This window comes from Somniosus microcephalus, chromosome 18 (assembly GCF_052327205.1).
Source record: "Somniosus microcephalus isolate GS21.2 chromosome 18, FLI_Smic_1.0, whole genome shotgun sequence".
NCBI lineage: Eukaryota > Metazoa > Chordata > Chondrichthyes > Squaliformes > Somniosidae > Somniosus > Somniosus microcephalus.
This window is the reverse complement of record NC_141004.1, coordinates 73,534,358-73,557,169: the sequence shown is the minus strand read 5'-3', so window position 1 is coordinate 73,557,169 and position 22,812 is coordinate 73,534,358. Positions and strand designations below refer to the sequence as shown.

At 48.1% G+C, this 22,812-nt stretch overlaps 1 protein-coding gene across 3 annotated transcripts in view; it reads right to left on the bottom strand.

The window, feature by feature from the left end:
* The window catches only part of sycp3 (synaptonemal complex protein 3), a 140,017-nt gene that overhangs the window by 35,517 nt on the left and 81,688 nt on the right, over window positions 1–22,812 (bottom strand). For all 3 annotated transcript variants that reach the window (XM_086011680.1, XM_086011681.1, XM_086011679.1), the window contains exon 5: window positions 4,232–4,349. In XM_086011680.1, coding sequence (XP_085867806.1) covers window positions 4,232–4,349 — 118 coding nt within the window. The remainder of the gene's footprint in view (window positions 1–4,231; window positions 4,350–22,812) is intronic.

Sequence of the window (22,812 nt, the reverse complement as noted above, 5' to 3'; positions counted from 1 at the left end):
GCAAACAGGGGTATCATTGAGGCCCAGTGTTGAGGTTTCTTTAGTGAATCTCCACTTTGAAAGGCAGCCCTCAAGTAAGATTTGCAGTACACTCCATGAATATCCAATTTCATGTATAATCGTCATAATCACAAATGCCGGTCCAAAGTAAATGTGCTACTTGCAAGACCCACAGAGTTCAGAGGTCTTTTATTGTTCTGAGGCAAATCTTGTATATAAGTGAGAAACATTGAGAATTTTCTATCTGCTGCTGTTTTGACTTGTGCTCCTGCTAGTTTTATTCTTATTAAGGTTGATTTGCAGCTGTTATATGGGATATATATGGCCTGTCAGTGTGGTATTTGACAGTCAGAGAGAGCTGGATTCCAGTTCCAGTATACAGACAGTAACTGGCACACTACCTCTTCCATTACCTACACAGGTTATGTTCGGTTCACAAGAGGCTTAGGTTTGCCTGTGGAATCAGTGCTATGTGCTGGGCATGAGAAATATTATCTGGAGACACACCCAAATTGTAGCAGTCGCATCAAATGTTAGTGGGTTGTACAGTTCTTGGGATAGGAATCGTTATTTGAACTGGTCTTGTGCGTTTAAGCTTTCAAACTGTGTTATTTTTCTGAGTGGTCCCAGGAGCCAGGCTTGGTGAATCCCACATGTTTACTTCAGGATGCCGGCGGCAAGAGAACCAGCAATGTGTACTTCCCAGTAAGCGCAGTAAAAAAGAGACTAGATTGGGCACCAGAATTTGGGCTTATGTACAAGGCTGGTGAGACACTGAGTTCTCAAATGCTCCCCGAGGTTAGAAGGATTTGATTTCCTCAGCACCCTCACTGATCTGATGGTTAAGTATGGCAATCTCAACACCATCCAGAGTGCAAAAATCATGAGACAAATCACTAAAAACTCAGAACTTTGCAGTTTAAAATAAAATCATGAGATTTCTGGACTGGCAAGTGATGAGAATGACAGCCTTTTCTCCTTTATAAGATCTTAGATAGAGTAGGGAAAAGAAAAAGACTCCAGAAATGACAGGTGAGAGAATGTGAGAGAACTAAACACAACAGCGGGTGGGAAGTGAAGCACAAATGGCTAAGGACAAAACAGGAGAGATGAGCGAGAGATGGCAGAGCTCACTAATTCTTCTGGCTGGATCTACCAATTAGCATTGACACCAGATGTTTCCCAAGGCTCTGAGCCTGATAAATTCAAACAAATGAACTCAGTGCAATGGATAGGAAATGGCAACAACTGTTTGGACTTCCGGTCTCGTTTACTTCTTCTCACCCCGGCAGTCAGAATGGAGAATGGTAGATCAGCAGTTCTGCACACAACAGCAATAGGTGGGCTACCACAAGATTTAGATCAGGAGGGTTTGACCAATCTTAAACATAGTGAAGGTGCGTCAATGCGCTTGCGAGAGGGAGAGACTGTGCCAGGAGCAGAAATCATGATGCATCAAACATTTTTTCCCAGGTCTCTTGGTCTTCAATATACATAAGCTGGTTGAAGGGCAAAACTGATAACCTTATAGATTAATTGGACTATTTTTCCAGGCTCTCTTCCTAAAGCAGAAGATATGGGAATGTCCCCTCAATGGACCTTCCAGGAGTATAAAGTTGCTGTGGTCAATACCTGTACACACGCGGAGCTCAATTTAATCCTAGATGCTGGAAATGTTTCAAAACACGTGATGGGTTCAATGGTTTGACTCAGATCAAAGTGTTTGCTGTATTTCTGGTAGCCTTCCCATAACCCACTAATATCTTCATCAAAGACAGTACATTGCCCCTTCAATTCTGGAACCAGGATTTCAAGCCAACCCAGACTGAGAAGCTGGAGGGAGATTCACAGCACAAAAATGCCCACAATTCCAGTCAAGTTGGATGTCTGAGAAGCCATAAGGCTAACCGATTTGGAAAATTCACACTGGTGCAGTCGGGGGTGGGATGAGGGGAGAGGAGGTCTTGCATGTAGTGCTACCGTGAATTGTCATCCAACACAATGCACAGAATCATTCTGCTGAGGGCTAAAGTTGGGATTTAAGGACAATGTTGTTGGAGAGTAAAGGGAGGTTTACATACATTACAACAGAGTGTGTGCAAAATGCAAATGCTCCCAGTACTAACAATATTCATTTTGATCAGAACTAACAAAATCATTACTGGAAATGGGAGAACATTTCACCAAAAATATTTGTCATCTGATAGGCAAATTATCAACAACTTGTATTTATATAGCGCCTTTAACGTAGTAAAACTTCCCATGGCGTGTCACAGGAGTGTCAGAAGACAAAAAATGTGACACCGAGCCACATAAGAAATTAGGGCAGGTGACCAAAAACTTGGCCAAAGAGGTAAGTTTTAAGGAGCGTCTTAAAGGAGGAAAGAGAGGTAGGGAGGTGGAGAGGTTTAGGCAGGGAATTCTAGAGCTTAGGGCCTAGGCAGCTGAAGGCCTGGCCATCGATGGTTGAGTGATTATAATCAGGGATGCTCAAGAGGGCAGAATTTAAGGAGTGCAGATATCTCGGGGGGGGGGGGTTATGGGGCTGAAGGAGATTACAGAGATGGGGAGGGGCGAGGCCATGGTGGGATTTGAAAACAAGGATGAGAATTTTGAAATTCAGGCGTTGCTTAACCGGGAGCCAATGGAAGGCAGCGAGAACAGGGGTGATGGGTGAACGGGACTTGGTGCGAATTAGGACACGGGCAGCCGAGTTTTGGATGACCTCAAGTTTATGTAGGGTGGAATGTGGGAGGCCAGCCAGGAGTGCGTTGGAATAGTCAAGTCTAGAGGTAGCAAAGGCATGGATGAGGGTTTCAGCAGTGGATGAGCTGAGGGAAGGGCGGAGACGGGCAATGTTAGTAATGCCGCGGATGTGACACCAAGGTTGCGAACAGTCTGGTTCAGCCTCAGACAGATGCTAGGGAGGGGGGTGGAGTCGGTGGCTAGGGAACGGAGTTTGTGGTGGGGACCGAAGACAAGGGCTTCTCTCTTCCCAATATCAAATGGAAGCTATGGGGCAGAAATAGCATAACAGAGGTCAGAGGTGGAAGGTTCATTTGGTGAGCTAGTCAGATCAGCTTGGCCACACGCATCGTCACGATGTGCAAAAACCATGGTCTTCTCAAACAATAAATAAGGCCGTCTGAACCATTAAAAATGTTTTTGCTTGCCATTTCTGCAAGTGCTTAGGAAAAAGAGGAAATGAAAGGCAAGGGCAGAGGAAACTGCTGCTTATTGAGAATGTCAAGTCCTGTCAGGAACCTGTAATTTTTTTCAGATAACTCCATAATTGCGATTTCCCCATGGAGTCCACATTTAGGAGGGTACACTGCTGTCCAGGTGATGGAGTTTTCAAATCACCAACTAGTGACTGTCATTTTGTTGGAGGAGGGGAAAGAGAGTTAATTTTGGGCTGTGATGGCTTCAAGATGTTTTGCCTGGTGACGAGAGATGGCAACCAAGTTGATCGGTCTGTGTCAGACATGGAAATCCTCTACCTGAGCTAAGTAAGTCTGCAGTACTCTTGGTTGACCGAGCCTGACTAGCTCATTAATGCAACATGGAGGGGTACATCGATCACTGGTGCTAGGATTCCTCCCACTCTGCTCCAGGTAAGCCTGCTAGCCAGTGTTCTAATAGATAAGGTGGTCCTCGCTCACATGCAGTGGAAAGCTTACCAGAGTTCTGTGCTGGTAAGCAGTATTCGCTTAGACGGTTAATTCCCAACAGTATCCTTATGCAAACTTTGGGGAGAGGTGGCAGGCCTAAACCTTGGCTATTGCCCAACTGCACCAAGTTCTTTGAATTTAGGTAAATGGTCCTGCAAGGCAAGTCTGGGACTTCCATAGGAGGCAAACAGAGAGTGCTTATATGGATTTCTTAATAGTTTGGTTTGGAGGTTGTTAAACATGATAAATTTCTATGAACATCAGATATCAAGCTGACAAAAAAAATTCAACTATCAGTTAGAAAGCACAGTAATGTACACAATACAATCGCGCTGAATCATGGAAAAGTCTGGCTTGGGTTAGAGTCTCTTCGGGTTCAGAACTGTGAGGCAGAACACGGAAAACTGCAGGATATGCCACCATAATCCGAGCACAGAATAGGTCCTTAACATGAGTGTCATCAACAAGTGATATGGGCCAATTCCTTTATCTAAGCCACATTTTGCATGCATTCGCTCTTTTTATATAAATGAAATAAACTAACAGGTACTCTGAATTACCTTTCTCCTTGTTGCACTTTCCAAACCTGCTCTATCTTTTGGTTGCTGGTCTTTAATGAAGATTTGGTGTACACCTCCAGTCGTTTCTTCTTAGCCAAGATAGCCTTATTAATATCAGCTGCACAGAGTTAACAGGACATGAGGAGACTTACAAAACTGACCTGTCTACTATTACACTTTAATCCCGCAGTGTTGACCACCAACCCTAGCTGAAAGTCCCTCTTCTTGTGAATACGCCTCAACTTTTTGAGTCGCCTGTCAGTATCAGTATACTGCTCATTTCACGGCCAAGGGTAGAAATTACTCTATTTTGTATGCCTTATTTCCCAGTTCATTACCTGGTTCAGAGGAACAGTAGGGGACCTTCTATACATAGAAGAACACAGAAACAGGTCACTCAGCCCACTTCTATCATTTCACCGTAACCTGCGTTGTTCGAATGAAAAAAGCCACAATTTTTCTTCGGGACGTGGGGTCTAAACTGTTGCTCATGGGCCATATCAGCCTGCAGGCCCTGGTAACTCAGTTTTATTTGTGCTTATATTTCTTACTTGTTGAACTGTATGGGCCTGGAATTTTGGAAAGTGTGTTCTTAGTGCTGTTGCCTCACTGATGGAAAAATCCTAAAACCCCTCAATCTGTTAGTATTGGCAGCACGAGATATATGCAATTTAATGGGAACATTCATTTCAACTTTACTTGCGGCTGGTGAAGCTCCACTGCATCCACCTAAAGTTGTAAGTGAAGGCAAAAACCTCAGACACTCTTGACCCTAGGGAAAAGTACTTTCTGTTTCATGGTCTTATTGGAAACCAGCAGGTCACCAACATTTTTTTAAAAAGCTCATATCGCAAGGAACAATCTAGAATAAAAATACTTAAGTGGGGGAGGACTAATTTCAGCGAAGTGAGCAGGGAACTGGCCCGGGTAAACTGGAGTCAAAGACTGGCGGACAGAAATGTAATGGAGCAATGGGAGGCCTTTAAAGAGGAGGTGGTGCGGGTACAGTCTAGGTACATTCTCACAAGGGGGAGAGGGAGGGCAACCAAAGTCAGAGCTCCCTGGAGGACGAAGGAGTTAGAAAGTAGGATGAAGCAGAAAATGTATGACAGGTGTCAGCCTGATAATCCAAGGGAGAATCAGGCTGAATTATAAAACGTACAGAGGAGAAGTGAAAAAGGAAAGAAGAGGGACAAAGAGACAGTACCAGAATAGATGGTGGCTAACGTAAAAGGGAATCCAAAGGTCTTTTTTAGGCATATTAACAGTAAAAGGGTCATCGGAGGAGCAGTGGAGCTGATTAGGGACCAAAATGGAGATCTATTGGTGGAGGCAGATGGCATGGCTGAGGTATTAAATGAATACTTTGCATTGGTGTTTACCGAGGAAGAGGACTTTGCCAAAGCTATGGTAAACAAGGAGGTTTCCGGGATACTGGATGAGATGAAAATAGATAAAGAGGAGGTACTAGAAAGACTGGCAGTACTTAAAGTGGATAAGTCACCTGATCCGGATAGGTAAGGTGTGGATTAGTTATGGAGAAGGATGCAGCCTAGGATGCTGAGGGAAGCAAGGGTAGAAATTGTGAAGATGCTGGCCACAATCTTCCAATCCTCCTTAGATACAGGGATGGTGCCAGAAGACTGAAGGATTGCAAATGTTACACCCTTGTTCAAAAAAGGAGAGAGGATAAACCTGGCAATTACAGGCCAATCCGTTTAGCTTCAGTGGTGGGGAAGCTATTATAAACAATATAATCCGGAAGAAAATTAACAGCTACTTGGACAAGCATGGACTAAAAAGAGAGTTCGTACGGATTTGTTCGAGCAAATCATGTTTGACTAACTTGATTTGAGTTTTTTTGATGAGATAACAGAGAGGGTGGATGAGGGCAGTGCAGCTGATGTTGTGTATATGGACTTTCAAAGGTCGTTTGATAAAGTACCATATTGTAGGAACGGAGGTTCCTAGCTGAAGAATTGAGAGCGACGCAGAGAATCAAAAACAATAAAATTTAATGAACAAACGAAGTTAAACAGTAAACTGCTGGATACAATGCAAATAGGTCTGGTCTGGTTGAAAGCCTCTCTAGAACTGCTAGAAGGTTCCGAGCACTGACGTCATGACGTTCTTCCCGCCGTTGGGGGATCACGTGACGGGCGGCAGGACGTCATCACGCGGAGTAAAGGAAAGAAGCCATAGTACAGTTAACAGATACATTAAAGGTGCAGCCCCCGGTTGCACTACATTGCTGTTAAAGGAATTATAAACAATTGTCCTGAATCCCCTGGTGGCTCCGCCACATACGCCCCCCCAGAATTGTCTTTAACAGAAAAGGTAAGACGAGAAGGGGGTCTGACGAGTCTGTCCGACCGACTGCGATACTCTGGCAACTGGAACGGAGCGCTAGAAGATGAACTGGTAGTTGGCCGTGGTTGGGATGGTGCCGCAGGCGTAGGAGAAGAAGTGGCTGGCTGTGGCTGTACTGGACCAACGGTCGACGGTGGACGCCCACGACGAGGCGGTTGAGCGGTGACAACTGGCTTGCTCAGATCCAGATGAGCCGGTTTTAACCGGTCGATGGAGATGTGGTCAGGCTTACCGCCGACATCGACTGTGAAAGACTTGTCACCTGACGAGATGACGCGGAACGGACCAGTGTAAGGCGGTTTGAGCGGGTCTCTGTGAGCATCTTGATGAATGAAAACGTATTCGGCGCTCTTAAGCTCCACCGGAACATGGGAGCGCTGCAGGTCGTGATGAGACGTAGGCACTGGGATGAAATTCTTAGCCGCCTCTTGGTGGCTGACGAGCTGCTGACCAGGGTTCCATGTGAGGAGGAAGAAAATCGCCAGGAACTCTGAGTGGTTGGCCGTAAACCAGTTCTGCAGAAGAAGATTGCAGGTCGTCCTTAGGAGCCGTGCAAAGACCCAGCAGCACCCAAGGGAGCCTGTCCACCCAACCAGTCCCACGAAGACTAGCACGCAGTGCAGCTTTAAGGGACCTGTGAAATCTCTCGCACAGACCATTTGCCTGTGGATGATAGGCAGTGGTGCGATGAAGCTTGGTACCCAAACCCTGAGCCACGGCATTCCAAAGTTCCGAGGTAAATTGAGGTCCTCGGTCGGAGGAGATGTCGGCTAGTACCCCGAACCGAGCCATCCATGACGAGATGAAGGCTCTGGAAACGTCCGCCGCTGTGGTGGCAACCAAAGGAATTGCCTCTGGCCGGGTGGTGCGGTCTACCACGGTGAGGAGATGCGTGAAACCACAAGAAGAAGGGAGAGGGCCAACCAGGTCCACGTGAACATGGTCGAAACGACGCTCTGGAACTGGAAAAGTGGACACTGGGGCCTTAACATGGCGTTGGATTTTGGACCTCTGGCAACTCACGCAGGTATTGGTCCAGTCACGGACGTCGAGATGCATGCCTTTCCAGACGAACTTCTTTGCCATGAGTCGTTGTGAAGCCCTCACACCAGGGTGCGACAAACCGTGGATTGCGTCGAAAACTCTCCTGCGCCATTCGACTGGTACAATTGGTCGGGGGACTCCCATCGAGATGTCGCAAAGGAGTGTGGTCCCTGCGGCCTGAAAACTGACATCAGCCACTTGTAAGCTGGAAGGTGTGGTCCGGTATGCCTGCACTTCAAGGTCTGCCATCTGTTCTTCTGCCAAACCAACATAGTCGATTCCCAGGTGGACTGCGTGGACCGGGGCGCGGGAGAGACAATCCGCCACCAGGTTGTCCTTGCCAGAGACATGTTGTATATCTGTTGTAAATTCTGATACGAACGTAAGATGACGTTGTTGCCGAGCCGACCATGGTTCCGCTGTCTTGGCCATGGCAAACGTAAGTGGCTTGTGGTCTACGAAAGCCGTGAATGGGCGTCCTTCCAGTAAGAAGCGAAAATGGCGGATGGCCAGGAAAAGTGCCAACAACTCCCTATCAAAGGTACTGTATTTGCATTCATTTTTTCGCAATTGGCGGCTGAAGAAAGCCAGTGGTTGCCACGTGCCGTTGACCAATTGCTCCTGCACTGCCCCGATGGCATAGTCAGATGCATTTGTGGTAAAGGCGATGGTTGCACCTGGAAGAGGATGTGCTAACATGGTCGCATCAGCCAAAGCGTCCTTAGTGTTGAGGAACGCCTGGTCCATCTGGGGTGTCCAGCCGATGGGGTCTTTACCCGATTTACCTTTTAGAGCCTCGTACAACGGTTGCATTAACAGGGCCGCCTTGGGGACGAAACGATGATAAAAATTGACCATCCCCAGGAATTCTTGGAGAGCCCTGACGGTCTGAGGACGCGGGAACGAGGTAACTGCCTCCACCTTCGTAGCCAGCGGAACGGCGCCTTCTGAGGTGATTCTGTGTCCCAGAAAATCAATGCTTTGTAAGCCAAACTGGCACTTGGCCGGGTTGATAATAAGGCCATGCTGGCTGAGACGAGAAAAAAGGGTACGCAAGTGCGTAATGTGCTCTTTCTTGCTGGTACTGGCGATGAGGATGTCATCGAGGTAGACGAAGATGAACGGCATATCACGCAACACAGAATCCATGAGCGCTTGAAGGCTTGCGCTGTGTTCTTCAACCCAAACGACATACGTAGGGACTCAAAGAGCCCGAAAGACGTGATGACAGCGGTTTTGGGGACATCCTGAGGATGAACGGGCACTTGATGATACCCCCGGACAAGGTCTACTTTGGAAAAGGTGGAATTCCCTGCCAGGTGGGCCGAAAAATCCTGTATGTGAGGAATCGGGTACCGATCTGGAGTAGTAGCTTCATTCAGGCATCTGTAGTCGCCGCATGGTTGCCATCCGCTGCCTGGTTTAGGAACGATGTGTAATGGTGAAGACCAAGGACTATTCGATCGTCGAATAATTCCCAGGCGCTCCATGGTATGGAACTCCGCCTTTGCGGCTGCGAGTTTACCGGGTTCCAACCTTCGAGCCCGTGCATAAACTGGGGATCCTGTCATGGTAATGTGGTGCGCCACACCGTGCCTCGCGACTGAAGAAGAAAAAGTGGGCCTGGCGAGCTCCGGAAACTCACCGATGTTGTGTCGGTACCTTTCTACCTAGACACAATTTAGGACTCAGAACTCAGAGATTCAAACATGAAGTGCTTTATTGGAAGGAAAGGAAGTTCTGGAAAGTTCCGAACAAAGAGAGCTAAAACTTAACAGAGGACACCCAACCATTTATCTCCTGTGACAGCGCCACCACAGGTGGGAGGAGAACACACAATAGAACACAATACATAACATTTCCTCCCCTCTTAAATGGAAGGTCCACATTATTCCTCAACAGGTAAGTTACTTTCAATGCACTCAACGAACCTAGGGTAGAGGTAGACTGCCTCAAACCCTGACTTTACCCTGGGGTTTATTCTGCCCCAGTCTTGTGGGTAAGTCACTAAGCCTACAGATCCAAGCGTCTTGGAGGCCGCCGCTCTCTGACAGGATACCGGTGGTCATCGCTGGCTTCCACAGCAGTAGGCATTGACACAGGCCTGGATGGAGAAGGTGCCTGTGTCAGTTGAAAGTCAGGAGTTTGCACAGGTGGAACAGTCTCTTTGACTTCCTGTGTTGGAGAAGAGCACTGTGGCAAAGGATGCTGGTTTGCGGTATCATCCGGAAACAGTTCAGGCCAACCAGCCGTTGGAGCCTCTGTGGCTGTCTCTGCTCCTAGCAACAGTTGATCTGTGTGTCTTCTCCAGACGACATCCTCAGCAGTCTCAACCGTGTAAGACACAGGGCCCGTCTGCGCGATCACCGTAGCAGGAACCCATTTCGGTCCAGTGTTGTAGTTTCGAGCTAGGACGTGCTCTCCCGGATGAAACCGTCTCTCCTTGGCTCTTTTCTCTCTCCTTTCAACTTGAGCTTGTTGTTGACAATGGACAACCTGTTCTGCCCTTGGAGGTTTGAGTAAGTCAAAACTTGTCCGCAACTGCCTCTTCATCATGAGCGAAGCGGGGGAAGTTTTGGTTGTGGCATGCGGCTCGTTCCTGTAGGACAACAGGAAGCTGTTCAGACGTTGGTGGATTGAGCCCTGACCTTGCGATGCCTTCAAGGCGTGCTTCAAAGTTTGCACAAACCTTTCTGCATGGCCGTTAGTAGAGGGACGATAGGGCGCAGATCTGATGTGTTGGACACCATTCACATGCAGGAAGGTTGCAAACTCCTGTGATACAAATTGTGGACCGTTGTCACTTACGAGTTGTTCTGGTGAGCCATAACGACTGAACATCGCACCAAGTTTCTCAATTGTTTTCTCTGCCGTGGTAGACCTCATCACAGCGACCTCCGGCCACTTGCTACGAGCGTCCACAACCACCATAAACATCTTCCCTTCGAAAGGACCGGCGAAGTCCACATGTACTCGCTGCCACACTTCTGCAGGCCAATCCCAGGGGTGTAGGGTTGCCAGCTGTGGAACATTCCGGACCCTTTGACATGGGGAACATGTTTTGGCTTTCTCCTCAATATTCCCATCGAGACCTGGCCACCAGAAGTAGCTTCTTGCCATTTCCTTCATCCGAACCATCCCACTGTGGCCTGTATGAAGTTGTTGCAGTATAGGTTCTCTCAGAGGTGGCGGAATGATGACACGGCGTCCCCAAAGAAGACAACCTGCCTGGACGGAGAGCTCATTTCTTTTTGAAACGTAAGGTTTCAAACTAGGAGAATCTCCTATCGCTCTCCCTCGAATGACATCGTCCATTACCTCAGACAGGACTGGATCGTTGCGGGTGTACCTTCGCACCTGAACTGCAGTGACAGGTGCTCCCTCCACTTGTCTAAAGTAGAAGATGTCTATCTGACGAGGCTCTGGGGGAGTAACAGGCAAGGGTAGCCTCGAGAGACCGTCTGCGTTGCCGTGCAAGTCTGATTTGCGATATTTGATGTCGTATGTGTGTCCTGACAACGGTAAAGCCCACCTTTGCATCCTGCTTGCAGCGAGAGACGGAATTCCGGTGTGGGGCCCAAAGATTGAAGTCAATGGACGGTGGTCCGTCAGGAGTGTGAACCTTCTCCCAAACAGGTACTGATGAAATTTTCGAATTCCAAAAACGATTCCCAAGGCCTCGCGCTCGATCTGCGCATAGTTACTCTCGGCCTTGTTCAAGGTGCGTGATGCGAAGGCGATAGGTTTCTCTTCACCAGAAGGCATGATGTGGGATATGACTGCTCCCACACCATATGGTGATGCATCACATGCTAGCTGCACGGGTAGCTTTGGGTCGAAGTGTGTCAGGACCTCCGAATTCAGCAATGCTTCCTTTGCTTGGGCGAAAGCTTCGTTGCACAGTTCAGTTCATTTCCATGTTTTACCTTGACATAGCAACTGATGTAATGGCTTCAGCAATGTTGCTAAGTCTGGAATAAACTTCCCATAGCAGTTAAGTAGCCCCAGAAATGAACGTAACTGGCTCACATTCTGGGGTGCTGGGGCCTCCACGATCGCCTTGACCTTTGGCGGCGCCTTATGCAGGCCAGTAGCGTCAATCACATGCCCCAGGTACTCAACTGAAGACTGAAAGAATTCACATTTGTCTTTACGAACTCTGAGTCCGTGCTCTTTCAGTCGTTGTAGTGTCGCATCCAAGTTCAGAAGATGATCCTCCTCATTTGTCCCAGTGACAAGGATGTCATCCAGGTAGCACTGGACTGCTGGCAGTCCACTCAAAATCTGATCCATTGCCCTTTGGAATAGAGCAGGGGCCGACATAATTCCAAACGGAAGGCGGCAGTACCTGTATAGCCCCTTGTGTGTCACAATTGTCAGCAGCTCCTTTGATTTGTCATCGACATGCATTTGTAGATAAGCCTGGCATAAGTCTATTTTGCTGAACTTTTGCCCTCCGGCCAGGCCCGTAAAAAGATCATCAATGAGGGGGAGAGAGTACTGTTCCACAGACAGCACCGGGTTAATAGTCACTTTAAAATCCCCGCAGATTCGAACAGATCCATCCTTTTTCAGGACAGGAACAATGGATGTGGCCCATTTGCTCACGCTCACAGGCTCCAGGACTCCATTCTCGACTAAGGCCTCCAAGTTAGCCTCAACTTTTGGCCTAATTGCATAGGGCACAGGTCAGGCTTTGTGAAACTTCGGCTTGCTGTCAGGTTTAATGTCCAGTCTCACGCTGATCTTTTTCATGCTCCCAAGTTCCCCATTGAAGAGTTCTGCATGTTTGTTTAACACTGCAGTCAGACCTGACTCCCCTTTTGACATCATGCGGACTGCAGGCCAGTTCAGCGTGATTTTCTCTAGCCACGCACGTCCCAGTAGCGATGGGTAATTTCCCTTTACCACATATAGTGGCAGTTTTGCAGTCTGTCCGTTCAATTTAACTGTCACCTCAATGACGCCTCTCATGGCCACAGGTTCGCCGGTATACGTCTTTAGCACAATGTTTGTTGGCTGAAGGGTAAGATGCTTTAGCATTTTGTTGTAGACAGTGTCTGAAACAAGGGACACAGCTGCGCCTGTGTCCACCTCCATCCGCACTGATTGTCCCTCCACCAGTGGTGACACCCAGTAGCCATTTGAACCACCTGCAACCGTCAGTATGTGCACCTCTTCCTCCTCAGAGGTGTCGCTCCCCTCTGTTTTGCTTGTTCCATCATACTGCACTGAATGAACACTCTTTCCTCTCTTGTCCAAATACAGACATTTTGCTTCCATGCTTCCCAGCTCTGTCTGTTCTTTTTTTTTACCTCTACAGGTGCGTTCAATGTGACCCTTTTTGCCACAATTTCGGCATTCCAGCTCCATACACCAGCAGTCATTAGCGTGATGGCCCGTTTTCCCACAACGGTAACATGTGCCGTTCCGCGCACCTTTAGGCTCAGACGACACCTTGTGAACTCTCCCTGTTGAACTCAACTGGTGAGCCTCCTTTTCCACCATCTCCATGGAGACACTAACTTCAATGGCCTTTTTAAGAGTAAGGTTGTCCTCAGTAAGAAGGCGCTTCTGTGTGGCTGCATTTTGCAGACCACACACAAATCTGTCTCTAATGGTGTCATTCAGCACCTCCTTGAACTGGCAGTGTTCCGACAACCTTTTTAAAGCAGCAATAAACATCGTCACTGATTCCCCCTCCTCTTGATTCCGTTTGTGAAATCTAAATCTCTCAGCAATAACCAGAGGTTTTGGTGAAAAATGTGCTCCAAGAATTTCCACTAGTTGCTTATATGTTTTAGTTCCTGGCTTATCTGGCTGCACGAGGCTGCGAAGTAAATTGAAAGTCTTCGGCCCGATTACACTCAAAAAGGTAGGCACGACCTTTTCATTTGCCACCGCATTCGCCAATACAAAATAGTCAAAACGTTCCGTATATGCGCTCCATTGCTCCACATTTTCATCAAAATCACCGATGTTTCCTAATATAGTAGCCATCTCACGTTTCAAATTAAATTTTCTGTTTAGTCACAGCACCCGTAACGTACGCAGATTCATCCGCTCCTCGTTGCCACTTGTTGTGTCGGTACCTTTCTACCTAGACACAATTTAGGACTCAGAACTCAGAGATTCAAACATGAAGTGCTTTATTGGAAGGAAAGGAAGTTCTGGAAAGTTCCGAACAAAGAGAGCTAAAACTTAACAGAGGACACCCAACCATTTATCTCCCGTGACAGCGCCACCACAGGTGGGAGGAGAACACACAATAGAACACACAATACATAACAACCGAGAAGACGAGAGAACTCATCTGGAGATGGGACTGCACAGGCAACTGACCAAGACACAGCGGTGCTGCGGTGGCAGGGGACCGAATGAAAGGTGGCCGTGTTGATTAACCGGCAGTGCCGGACATCGACGAGAAAACCATTGGCGCAAAAAAAATCTGCCCCCAGGATGGCCTGTGAGACTTTCGCTGTGATGAACTCCCAAACGAAATGCTGGCCGCCAAAACGCAACTGGACCCTACGCTTTCCGAACGTGCGGATGGCTGCACCATTGGCTGCCTCGAGGGAGGGACTGTGACCGCCGGATTGAAGATCGAGCTTCGACGCTGGTAGGATACTGCACTGGGAGCCAGTACCACAGAGAAAACGTCGACCTGACAGGGAGTCTGTGATATAAAGGAGTTTCCCTGCGGAACCGACGGCCATCGCAACTCCGGCGTGTCCCTCAGGCCCTGTCGCCCTTCTCAGAAACCGCTGGTTTGAGGTAGGTTTTTTTTGGGGGGAAAAACTGCAGGGAGGACGGCAGCATCGGGCTTTCGCGCCAAAACGAGCGTGGTATGCACACCAGCCTGCTGTCGGAGGAGTCGGCTTCGCTCTTGTGGGGGATGGGCGCCTCGTGGCCGCACAACATTGTTGTGTGACGGTGAAAATTTTATCCGCTTCTGCAGCGAGTTCAGCACAGTCCGTGATCGCAGAATTGGCCAAGGCCGCCTGTACTGGCTCTGGCAACTGGCAGAGAAACAACTCCCGGAACAGAAAACATTCCGATTCCGAGCCCAAGAGCGTGAGCATCTGGCTCATGAGCTCTGATGGCTTTGAGTCCCCGAGGCCGGGCATGGAGATAAGTCTGCGAGCGCGCTCTGACTTGGACAGACCGAAAACCTGCAGTAACCGTGTTTTTAAAGCTTCGTACTTGCCATCGTCCGGAGGACTCCCGAGGAGGCTGACGACCCGCGATGCCGTGGCGCTGTCGAGGGCGGAGACCACGTAATAATAACGGGTCGAATCCGCTACTACTCCCCGGATTGCAAATTGGGCTTCCGCCTGGAAAAACCATGCGGCTAGTTGTTGCTCCCAAAATTGCGGCAGTTTGAGGGTGACGGCGTTCGTGTCCATGATGTAACTTCAACGAAAATTGTTCGAAGAAATCGGGGTCACCAATGTAGGAACGGAGGTTCCTAGCTGAAGAATTGAGATCGACGCAGAGAATCAAAAACAATAAAATTTAATGAACAAACGAAGTTAAACAGTAAACTGCTGGATACAATGCAAATAGGTCTGGTCTGGTTGAAAGCCTCTCTAGAACTGCTAGAAGGTTCCAAGCACTGACGTCATGACGTTCTTCCCGCCGTTGGGGGATCACGTGACGGGCGGCAGGACGTCATCACGCGGAGTAAAGGAAAGAAGCCATAGTACAGTTAACAGATACATTAAAGGTGCAGCCCCCGGTTGCACTACATTGCTGTTAAAGGAATTATAAACAATTGTCCTGAATCCCCTGGTGGCTCCATCACATAATACTGTATTAGGCTTTTAAGCAAAATTGAAGCCCATGGGATAAAAGGGGCAGTAGCAGCACGGATACAAAATTGGCTACGGGATAGAGAACAGAAAGTTGTGGTACATAGATACATAGAAGATAGGAGCAGGAGTAGGCCATTCGGCCCTTCGTGCCTGCTCCGCCATTCGATGAGATCATGGCTGATCCTTTAATTCAGTATCCCGTCCCCGCCTTCTCTCCGTAACCCTTAACCCCTTTTGCCCGTAGAAATATATCTAATTCCCTCTTAAATATATTTAATGAGCTGGCGTACACTGCCCTCTGTGGCAATGAGTTCCACAGGTTCACCACTCTCTGAGTGAAGAAATTCCCCCTCATCTCTGTCCTAAATGGTTTAGCCCTTATCCTTAAATTATGTCCTCTAGTTCTGTTCTCACCCGCCAAGGGAAACATTCCTTCTGCATCCAGTCTGTCTAGACCTGTCAGAATTTTATACACTTCTATGAGGTCCCCTCTCAATCTTCTAAACTCCAGTGTGTACATCCCTAAACTACATAGTCTCTCCTCATAGGTCATTCCCGCCATTCCTGGTATCAGCCTGGTGAATCGCCGCTGCACCCCCTCCATGGCAAGAACATCCTTCCTCAGATGAGGCGACCAAAACTGTACACAGTACTCGAGGTGTGGTCTCACCAGTGCCCTGTACAGCTGCAGCAAGGTATCCCTGTTCCTGTATTCTAACCCTTTTGCTATGAAGGCCAGCATACCGTTTGCCTTCTTGACCGCCTGTTGCACCTGCATGCTCGCCTTCAGTGACTGGTGTACAAGAACACCCAGGTCTCTCTGTACTTCCCCCTCTCCCAATCTATTGCCATTTAAATAATAATTTGCCCTCCCGTTCCTGCACCCAAGGTGGATAACTTCGCACTTGTCCACATTATAGTGCATCTGCCATTTATCCGCCCAATCGCCCAGTCTGTCCAAATCGCTCTGGAGCTTCCTGGTCTCTTCCTCTGAGCCCACCCCCCCTCCTAGTTTAGTGTCGTCTGCAAATTTGGAAATGCTGCATCCGACTCCCTGATCCAGGTCATTAATGTAAATTGTGAACAGCTGGGGGCCCAGGACAGATCCCTGTGGTACCCCACTTGTTACTGCCTGCCATTCAGAAAATGAGCCGTTTATTCCAACTCTCTGTTTTCTATCTGACAGCCAGTTCCCTATCCATGCCAAAACTTTCCCCTTTATCCCATGAGCCTCAATTTTCCATGCTAATCTTTTATGTGGGACCTTATCGAAGGCCTTTTGGAAGTCCAGGTACACCACATCTACTGGCTCTCCCCCATCTATTCTACCAGTTACTCCCTCAAAAAATTCCAATAGATTAGTCAAGCACGATTTACCCTTTGTAAATCCATGTTGACTCTGTCCTATCCTGTCCCCATTTGCTAAGTGCTCCGCTATTTCATCCTTAATGATGGACTCCAGCATTTTGCCCACAACTGATGTAAGGCTTACAGGTCTGTAATTACCTGCTTTTTCCCTACCCCCCTTTTTGAATAGTGGGGTAACGTTAGCTACCCTCCAATCCATGGCTATTTTTCAGACTGGAGGGAAGTATACAGTGGTGTTCCCCAGCATTCAATACTAGGACCACTGCTGGTTTTGATATACATTAATGACTTGGACTTGGAGATACAGGGCACAATTTCGAAATTTGCAGAACACAAAAGTTGGAAGTGTAGTAAACAGTGAGGAAGATAGTAATAGACTTCACGAGGACATAGACAGGCTGGTGGAATGAGCGGACACATGGCAAATGAAATTCAACGCAGAAAAGTATGAGGTGATGTATTTTGGTAGGAAGAATAAGGAGAGACAATACAAGCAAAGTGGTACAATTTTAAAGGGCGGGGGTGGGGGCAAGACCAGAGTGTTTGTGCACAAATCTTTGAAGGTGGCAGGACAGGTGAACAAAGCAGTTAATAAAGCATCTGGGATCCTGGGCTTTATAAATAGAGGCAGAGAGTACAAAAGCCAGGAAGTTATACTAAACCAATATAAAACACTAGTTCGGCCCCAGCTGAGTATTGTGTCCAATTCTGGGCACCACACTTTAGGAAGGACGTGAAGGCTTTGGAGAGGGTACAGAAGAGGTTTAATAGAATGGTTCCAGGGATGAGGGACTTCAGTTACATGGATAGACTGGAGAAGCTGGGGTTGTTCTCCTTGAAGCACAGAAGGCTAAAAGGAGATCTGATCGAGGTGTTTAAAATCATGAAGGGTTTAGACAGAGTAAATAAAGAGAAACTGTTTCCAATTGCTGAAGGGTCAATAACCAGAGGGCACAGATTTAAGGTGATTGGCAAAAGAACCAGAGGCGACATGAGGAAAAACGTTTTTACACAACAAGTGGTTAGGATTTGGAATGCACTGCCCGATAGGGTGGGGAAACAGATTCAATAGTAGCTTTCAAAAGGGAACTGGATAAATACCTGAAGGAGAAAAAATTGCAAGGATATGAGGAAAGAGCGGGGGAGTGGGACTGACTAGATTGCTCTTCGAAAGAGCCGGTGAAGACCTGATGGGCTGATTGGCCTCCTTCTGTTCTATGATTCTATGATCTTTAAATAGTAGGCATCCCAGAGTGGCTCCAGTGGCTGGAATGTAGGCTGCAAATTCAGACCCCCCCATTAAATGAGCTACCAGCTGAATATGTTTTATACTTGACTCGGATGTTTAAAATGATAAACGGGATAGATGATGTGGGTGTTAAGCGAGACTAGAGATTAGAAGAATTTTTTCCAACATAGTGGATAGTTGGAAGAGACTCCCAGCAAATGTTGATGTGTCAATGAGCTCTTTCATAAATGAACTGGTTAGGAACAGATTGAAGGTTATATTGACAGATTATCAAATACTTCACAGGGCATGACAGTTCTTAAGCTGCTGAGGCAGAAAGGGATGTGGGGACTGCTGTCCAGGAGTGAATGGCAGCAATTGATCATTCATTTGAAGTTTTACTTCATAGGATAGACTGTTCCCCATCTAAGGAGGAATTCTTTTTATTTGTTCCTGGGATGTGGGCATCGCTGGCAAGGCCAGCATTTATTGCCCATCCCTAATTGCCCTTGAGAGGTGGTGGTGAGCTGTCTTCTTGAACCGCTGCAGTCCGTGTGTTGAAGGTACTCCCACAGTGCTGTTAGGGAGGGAGTTCCAGGATTTTGATCCAGCGACGATGAAGGAACGGCGATATATTTCCAAGTCAGGATGGTGTGTGACTTGGGAGGGGATCTTGGAGGTGATGGTGTTCCCATGTGCCTGCTGCCCTTGTCCTTTCTAGGTGGTGGAGATTGTGGGTTTGGGCAGTTTGTGGGATTGGCCTCTTATTCTTGCTTAAATTCTCAAAGTTCCTTATACACCCACTTCGATATTGTGGCTCTTAGATAGAATATTGCAACTACGGAAAAGATCATGAGATTGAGATTGGTTTAGGTTCACTATGTACAGATTTATGCACTTTTCTTGATACAATCAGAATGAGGTGTTGGGTGTCTTCATTAGGGCACTCCGTTCCTATAAGCTGTGCTGGGTATTTTTCCCTTCGAGATGCCTCTGTAACTATACCTGCAGTGCTTGGGAGTGGGGAAGAAAGTGGGTTGGTGTTAGGAAGGAGCATTATAATATGTCGTGGGTTTGGCATTTGATGCATGTTAAACCCTGGCTGTGCTCTGAACAGCTGCTTTAATACACAAGTGTTTATAGGCATTCTGCAAATGCTGAGAGTTCTTGTTTTGCACCATCTGAAAGACAACCACTTGTTATTTTTGACAAGTGTGTGGTGTCTGTTTCTGTACTAAAAAAATAAAAAGTATTAAAAAAAGATACTGAACCAAGCATAATCCCTTTTAAAATAGCAAAATACTGCAGATGTTGGAAATCCGAAATAACAACAGAAAACGCTGGAAAAACTCAGCAGGTCAGGCAACATCCGTGGAGAGAAATTTGAGTTGACGTTTCGGGTCGAACCCTTCTTCAAAACTGGAAAGAAAAGAAAATAGATCGAAGGCAGGGCTGCGATCGGACAAAAGAAGTAAAAGAAACAAAAGTGGTAAAAGAGACAATAAAAGGTATTCGAAGCTAGACGAGATGGTAATAGGCTGAGATTAGGTGTAAAGTGTACTGGCAGGGCAAGAGATAGCTGCCAGGTGTGAGAGAGAAACAAAAGGAAAGGGGGGGGGAAAGGAGTGGAAAAATTACAAGAAAAAATGTAATAGGGGCCGAGGTTATGATCTGAAATTGTTGAACTCGATATTGAGTCCGAAAGGCTGCAGAGTGCCTAATCGGAAGATGAGGTGCTGTTCCTCGAGTTTACGTTGAGCTTCCGTGGAACAATGCAAGAGGCCAAGGACGGTGAGGTCCGAGTGGGAATGGAGCGGTGAATTAAAATGACAGGCGACCGGAAGCTCGGGGTCCCCATTACGGACTGAACGGAGGTGTTCAGCAAAGCGGTCACCCAATCTGCGTTTGGTCTCCCCAATGTAGAGGAGACCGCATCGTGAGCAGCAAATACAGTATACTAGATTGCGAGAAGTACAAGTAAATCGCTGTTTCACCTGGAAGGGGTGTTTGGGGCCCTGGACAGTGGGAAGGGGGGAGGTATAGGGGCAGGTGTTACATCTCCTGCACTTGTACGGGAAGGTGCCGGGCGAAGGGGAAGGGCTGTTTGGGGTGATAGAGGACTGGACTAGGGTGTCTCGGAGGAAGCGGTCCCTACGGAATGCTGAAAGGGGGAGGGGAAGATACGTTTGGTGGTGGGATCACTTTGGAGGTGGCGGAAATGGCGGAGGATGATCCATTGAATGTGGAGGCTGGTGGGGTGAAAGGTGAGGACAGGGGGAACCCTATCGTGGTTCCGGGAGGGAGGGGCAGGGGTGAGGGCAGAAGTGCGGGAGATAGAACTGACACGGTCGAGGGCAGTGTCAACCACAGTAGAGGGGAATCCTCGGTTGCGGAAAAAGGAAGACATGTCTGAAGCACTGGTGTGGAAGGTGGCATCGTCGGAGCAGATAAGACGGAGACGGAGAAACTGGGAGAATGGAATAGAGTCCTTACAGGAAGCGGGGTGGGAGGAAGTGTAGTCCAGGTAGCTGTAGGAGTCAGTGGACTTGTAGTGAATATTGGTCGATAACCTATCCCCAGAGATGGAGACGGAGAAGTCGAGGAAGGGAAGGGGTCAGAGATGGACCATGTGAAGGTGAGGGAAGGGTGGAAATTGGAGGCAAAGTGAATGAAATTGTCAAGTTCGGGGCGAGAGCAGGAAACGGCACCGATACAGTCATCAATGTACCGGAAAAAGAGGTGAGGGAGGGGACCCGAGTAGAACTGGAACAAAGATTGTTCCACATAGCCCACGAAAAGGCAGGCATAGCTAGGACCCATGCGGGTACCCATAGCTTTGATTTAGAGGAAATGAGTGGAGTCACAGGAGAAGTTGTTCAATGTGAGAACAAGTTCAGCCAGGCGGAGGAGGGTGGTGGTGGATGGGGGCTGGTCGGGCCTCTGTTCAAGGAAGAAGTGGAGCGCCCTCAGGCCATCCGGGTGGAGGATGGAGGTGAAGAGTGATTGTACGTCCATGGTGAAAAGGAAGCGGTTGGGGCGAGGAAACTGTTAAAGTGGCGGAGGGCGTCCGAAGAGTCGCGGATGTAGGTGGGAAGAGACTGGACAAGGGGAGAAAAGATAAGAGTCAAGATAGGAAGAGATAAGTTCCGTGGGGCAAGAACAGGCTGAAACGATGGGTCTACCAGGGCAGTCCTGTTTGTGGATCTTGGGAAGGAGGTAGAAGCGGGCTGTGCGGGGTTGGGGAACTATGAGGTTGGTGGCAGCGGGGGGAAGATCTCCAGAGGAGATGAGGTCAGTGACAGTCTTGGAAACTGTTGTGTATGTACCTTTAAGGGAATAACTGGTCTCAGACTGCAGTACCGGCAGTGACCACCCCTGTATAAAAGGCCCTAGCAGGCTTCTGTAGTTTCAGTTTCCAGGTTGTCTCCATTCAGTAAAGACTTGTTATAATCAACTCCTGCAGTCCGTGTCTCAATTATACACGGACATAATACTGGCGACGAGTAAGAAACGAACTTAACTGCAACTCGGCAGCACCTCAGACGACGTTATTGAAGGTCGAAGCCAGAAGAAAAAAATAAAATAAAATAATAATCCAAAGAAACTCGAGAAACGGGCGTCGACCGTGGGCAACCGCCCTCCAAATCATCGAATTGAAAAGTGCAGGAGAGACTGTCGAGAGCCAGGCTTTGTTCTCCAGTCTGTGGTTTCCCAGCTAATCGGGCTGGTGGCAGGTAGTGCACTGATCCTTCCTGGGCTGCGGCGGGCTAGAGCTCGATCGGGTGGCTCTGCAACGGGGCCGGCAGCGAGTCGGGAAGCAGAGAGAAAGAGGGTGGAGCACACAGGGCGCGGCCGGTGCTTCGAAGCCGGGCAGCGTTCGGACCTAAGAAGAGGGAGGGAAGTGTCCCAGAGGGTCCGCTCCATGACGGGAACGGTTCTTCAATTAACGGAGCAAATATTGAAGCGCGATAGAAAAATAAAAATACCGCGGAGAGCGGCGTTGGCAGCAGCGATTGGGGAGGCGCGAAGACCATAGGGCGTCGCCATTACAGGATAGTAAAATAAATATAATCGCCAGCAACAGCGTTGGCAGCAACGGCCGGCGGGAAAGCGCGGGAGGCGCCATCTTAACTCGGCGGGGAAGAAGGAAAAGCGCGGGAGGCGCCATTTTGATCCATCGGGGACGAAGGCAAAGCGCGGGAGGTGCCATCTTAGATTTTCAAGATGCCAAAGACTGGCGATATCACTGCCTTCGATAATGCAATAGAAGACTGGACCACGTATGTGGAAAGAGTCGAGGTATATTGCGAGGCAAACGAAATAGCCGATGAGAAAAAGGCATCGGTATTGCTAAATTTAATGGGCGCAAGAACGTACGGCCTATTGCGGGACCTGATTACTCCAGCCAAACCGAAGGCGAAGAGTTTTAACAAAATTGTTGCTATCCTACAGGAACACCTAAATCCTACACCGCTGCTGATAGCAGAAAGATTTAAATTCCACAGGAGAAATCAGCATAATAATGAGAGCAATGCTGATTACCTTACGGAACTACGCAAGCTATCAAAGCACTGCCAGTTCGGAGCAGGACTGGCAGATACCTTACGGGACAAATTTGTCTGTGGACTCCTGAGTGAAGGAACCCAGAAGAGGTTACTCTCAGAGAAAGAGCTGACGCTAGATAAGGCTTTCAGCGTGGCAGTATCGTACGAAGCAGCAGCAAGGGGAGCTGCGGAAATACAACAAAAGCCACAGGA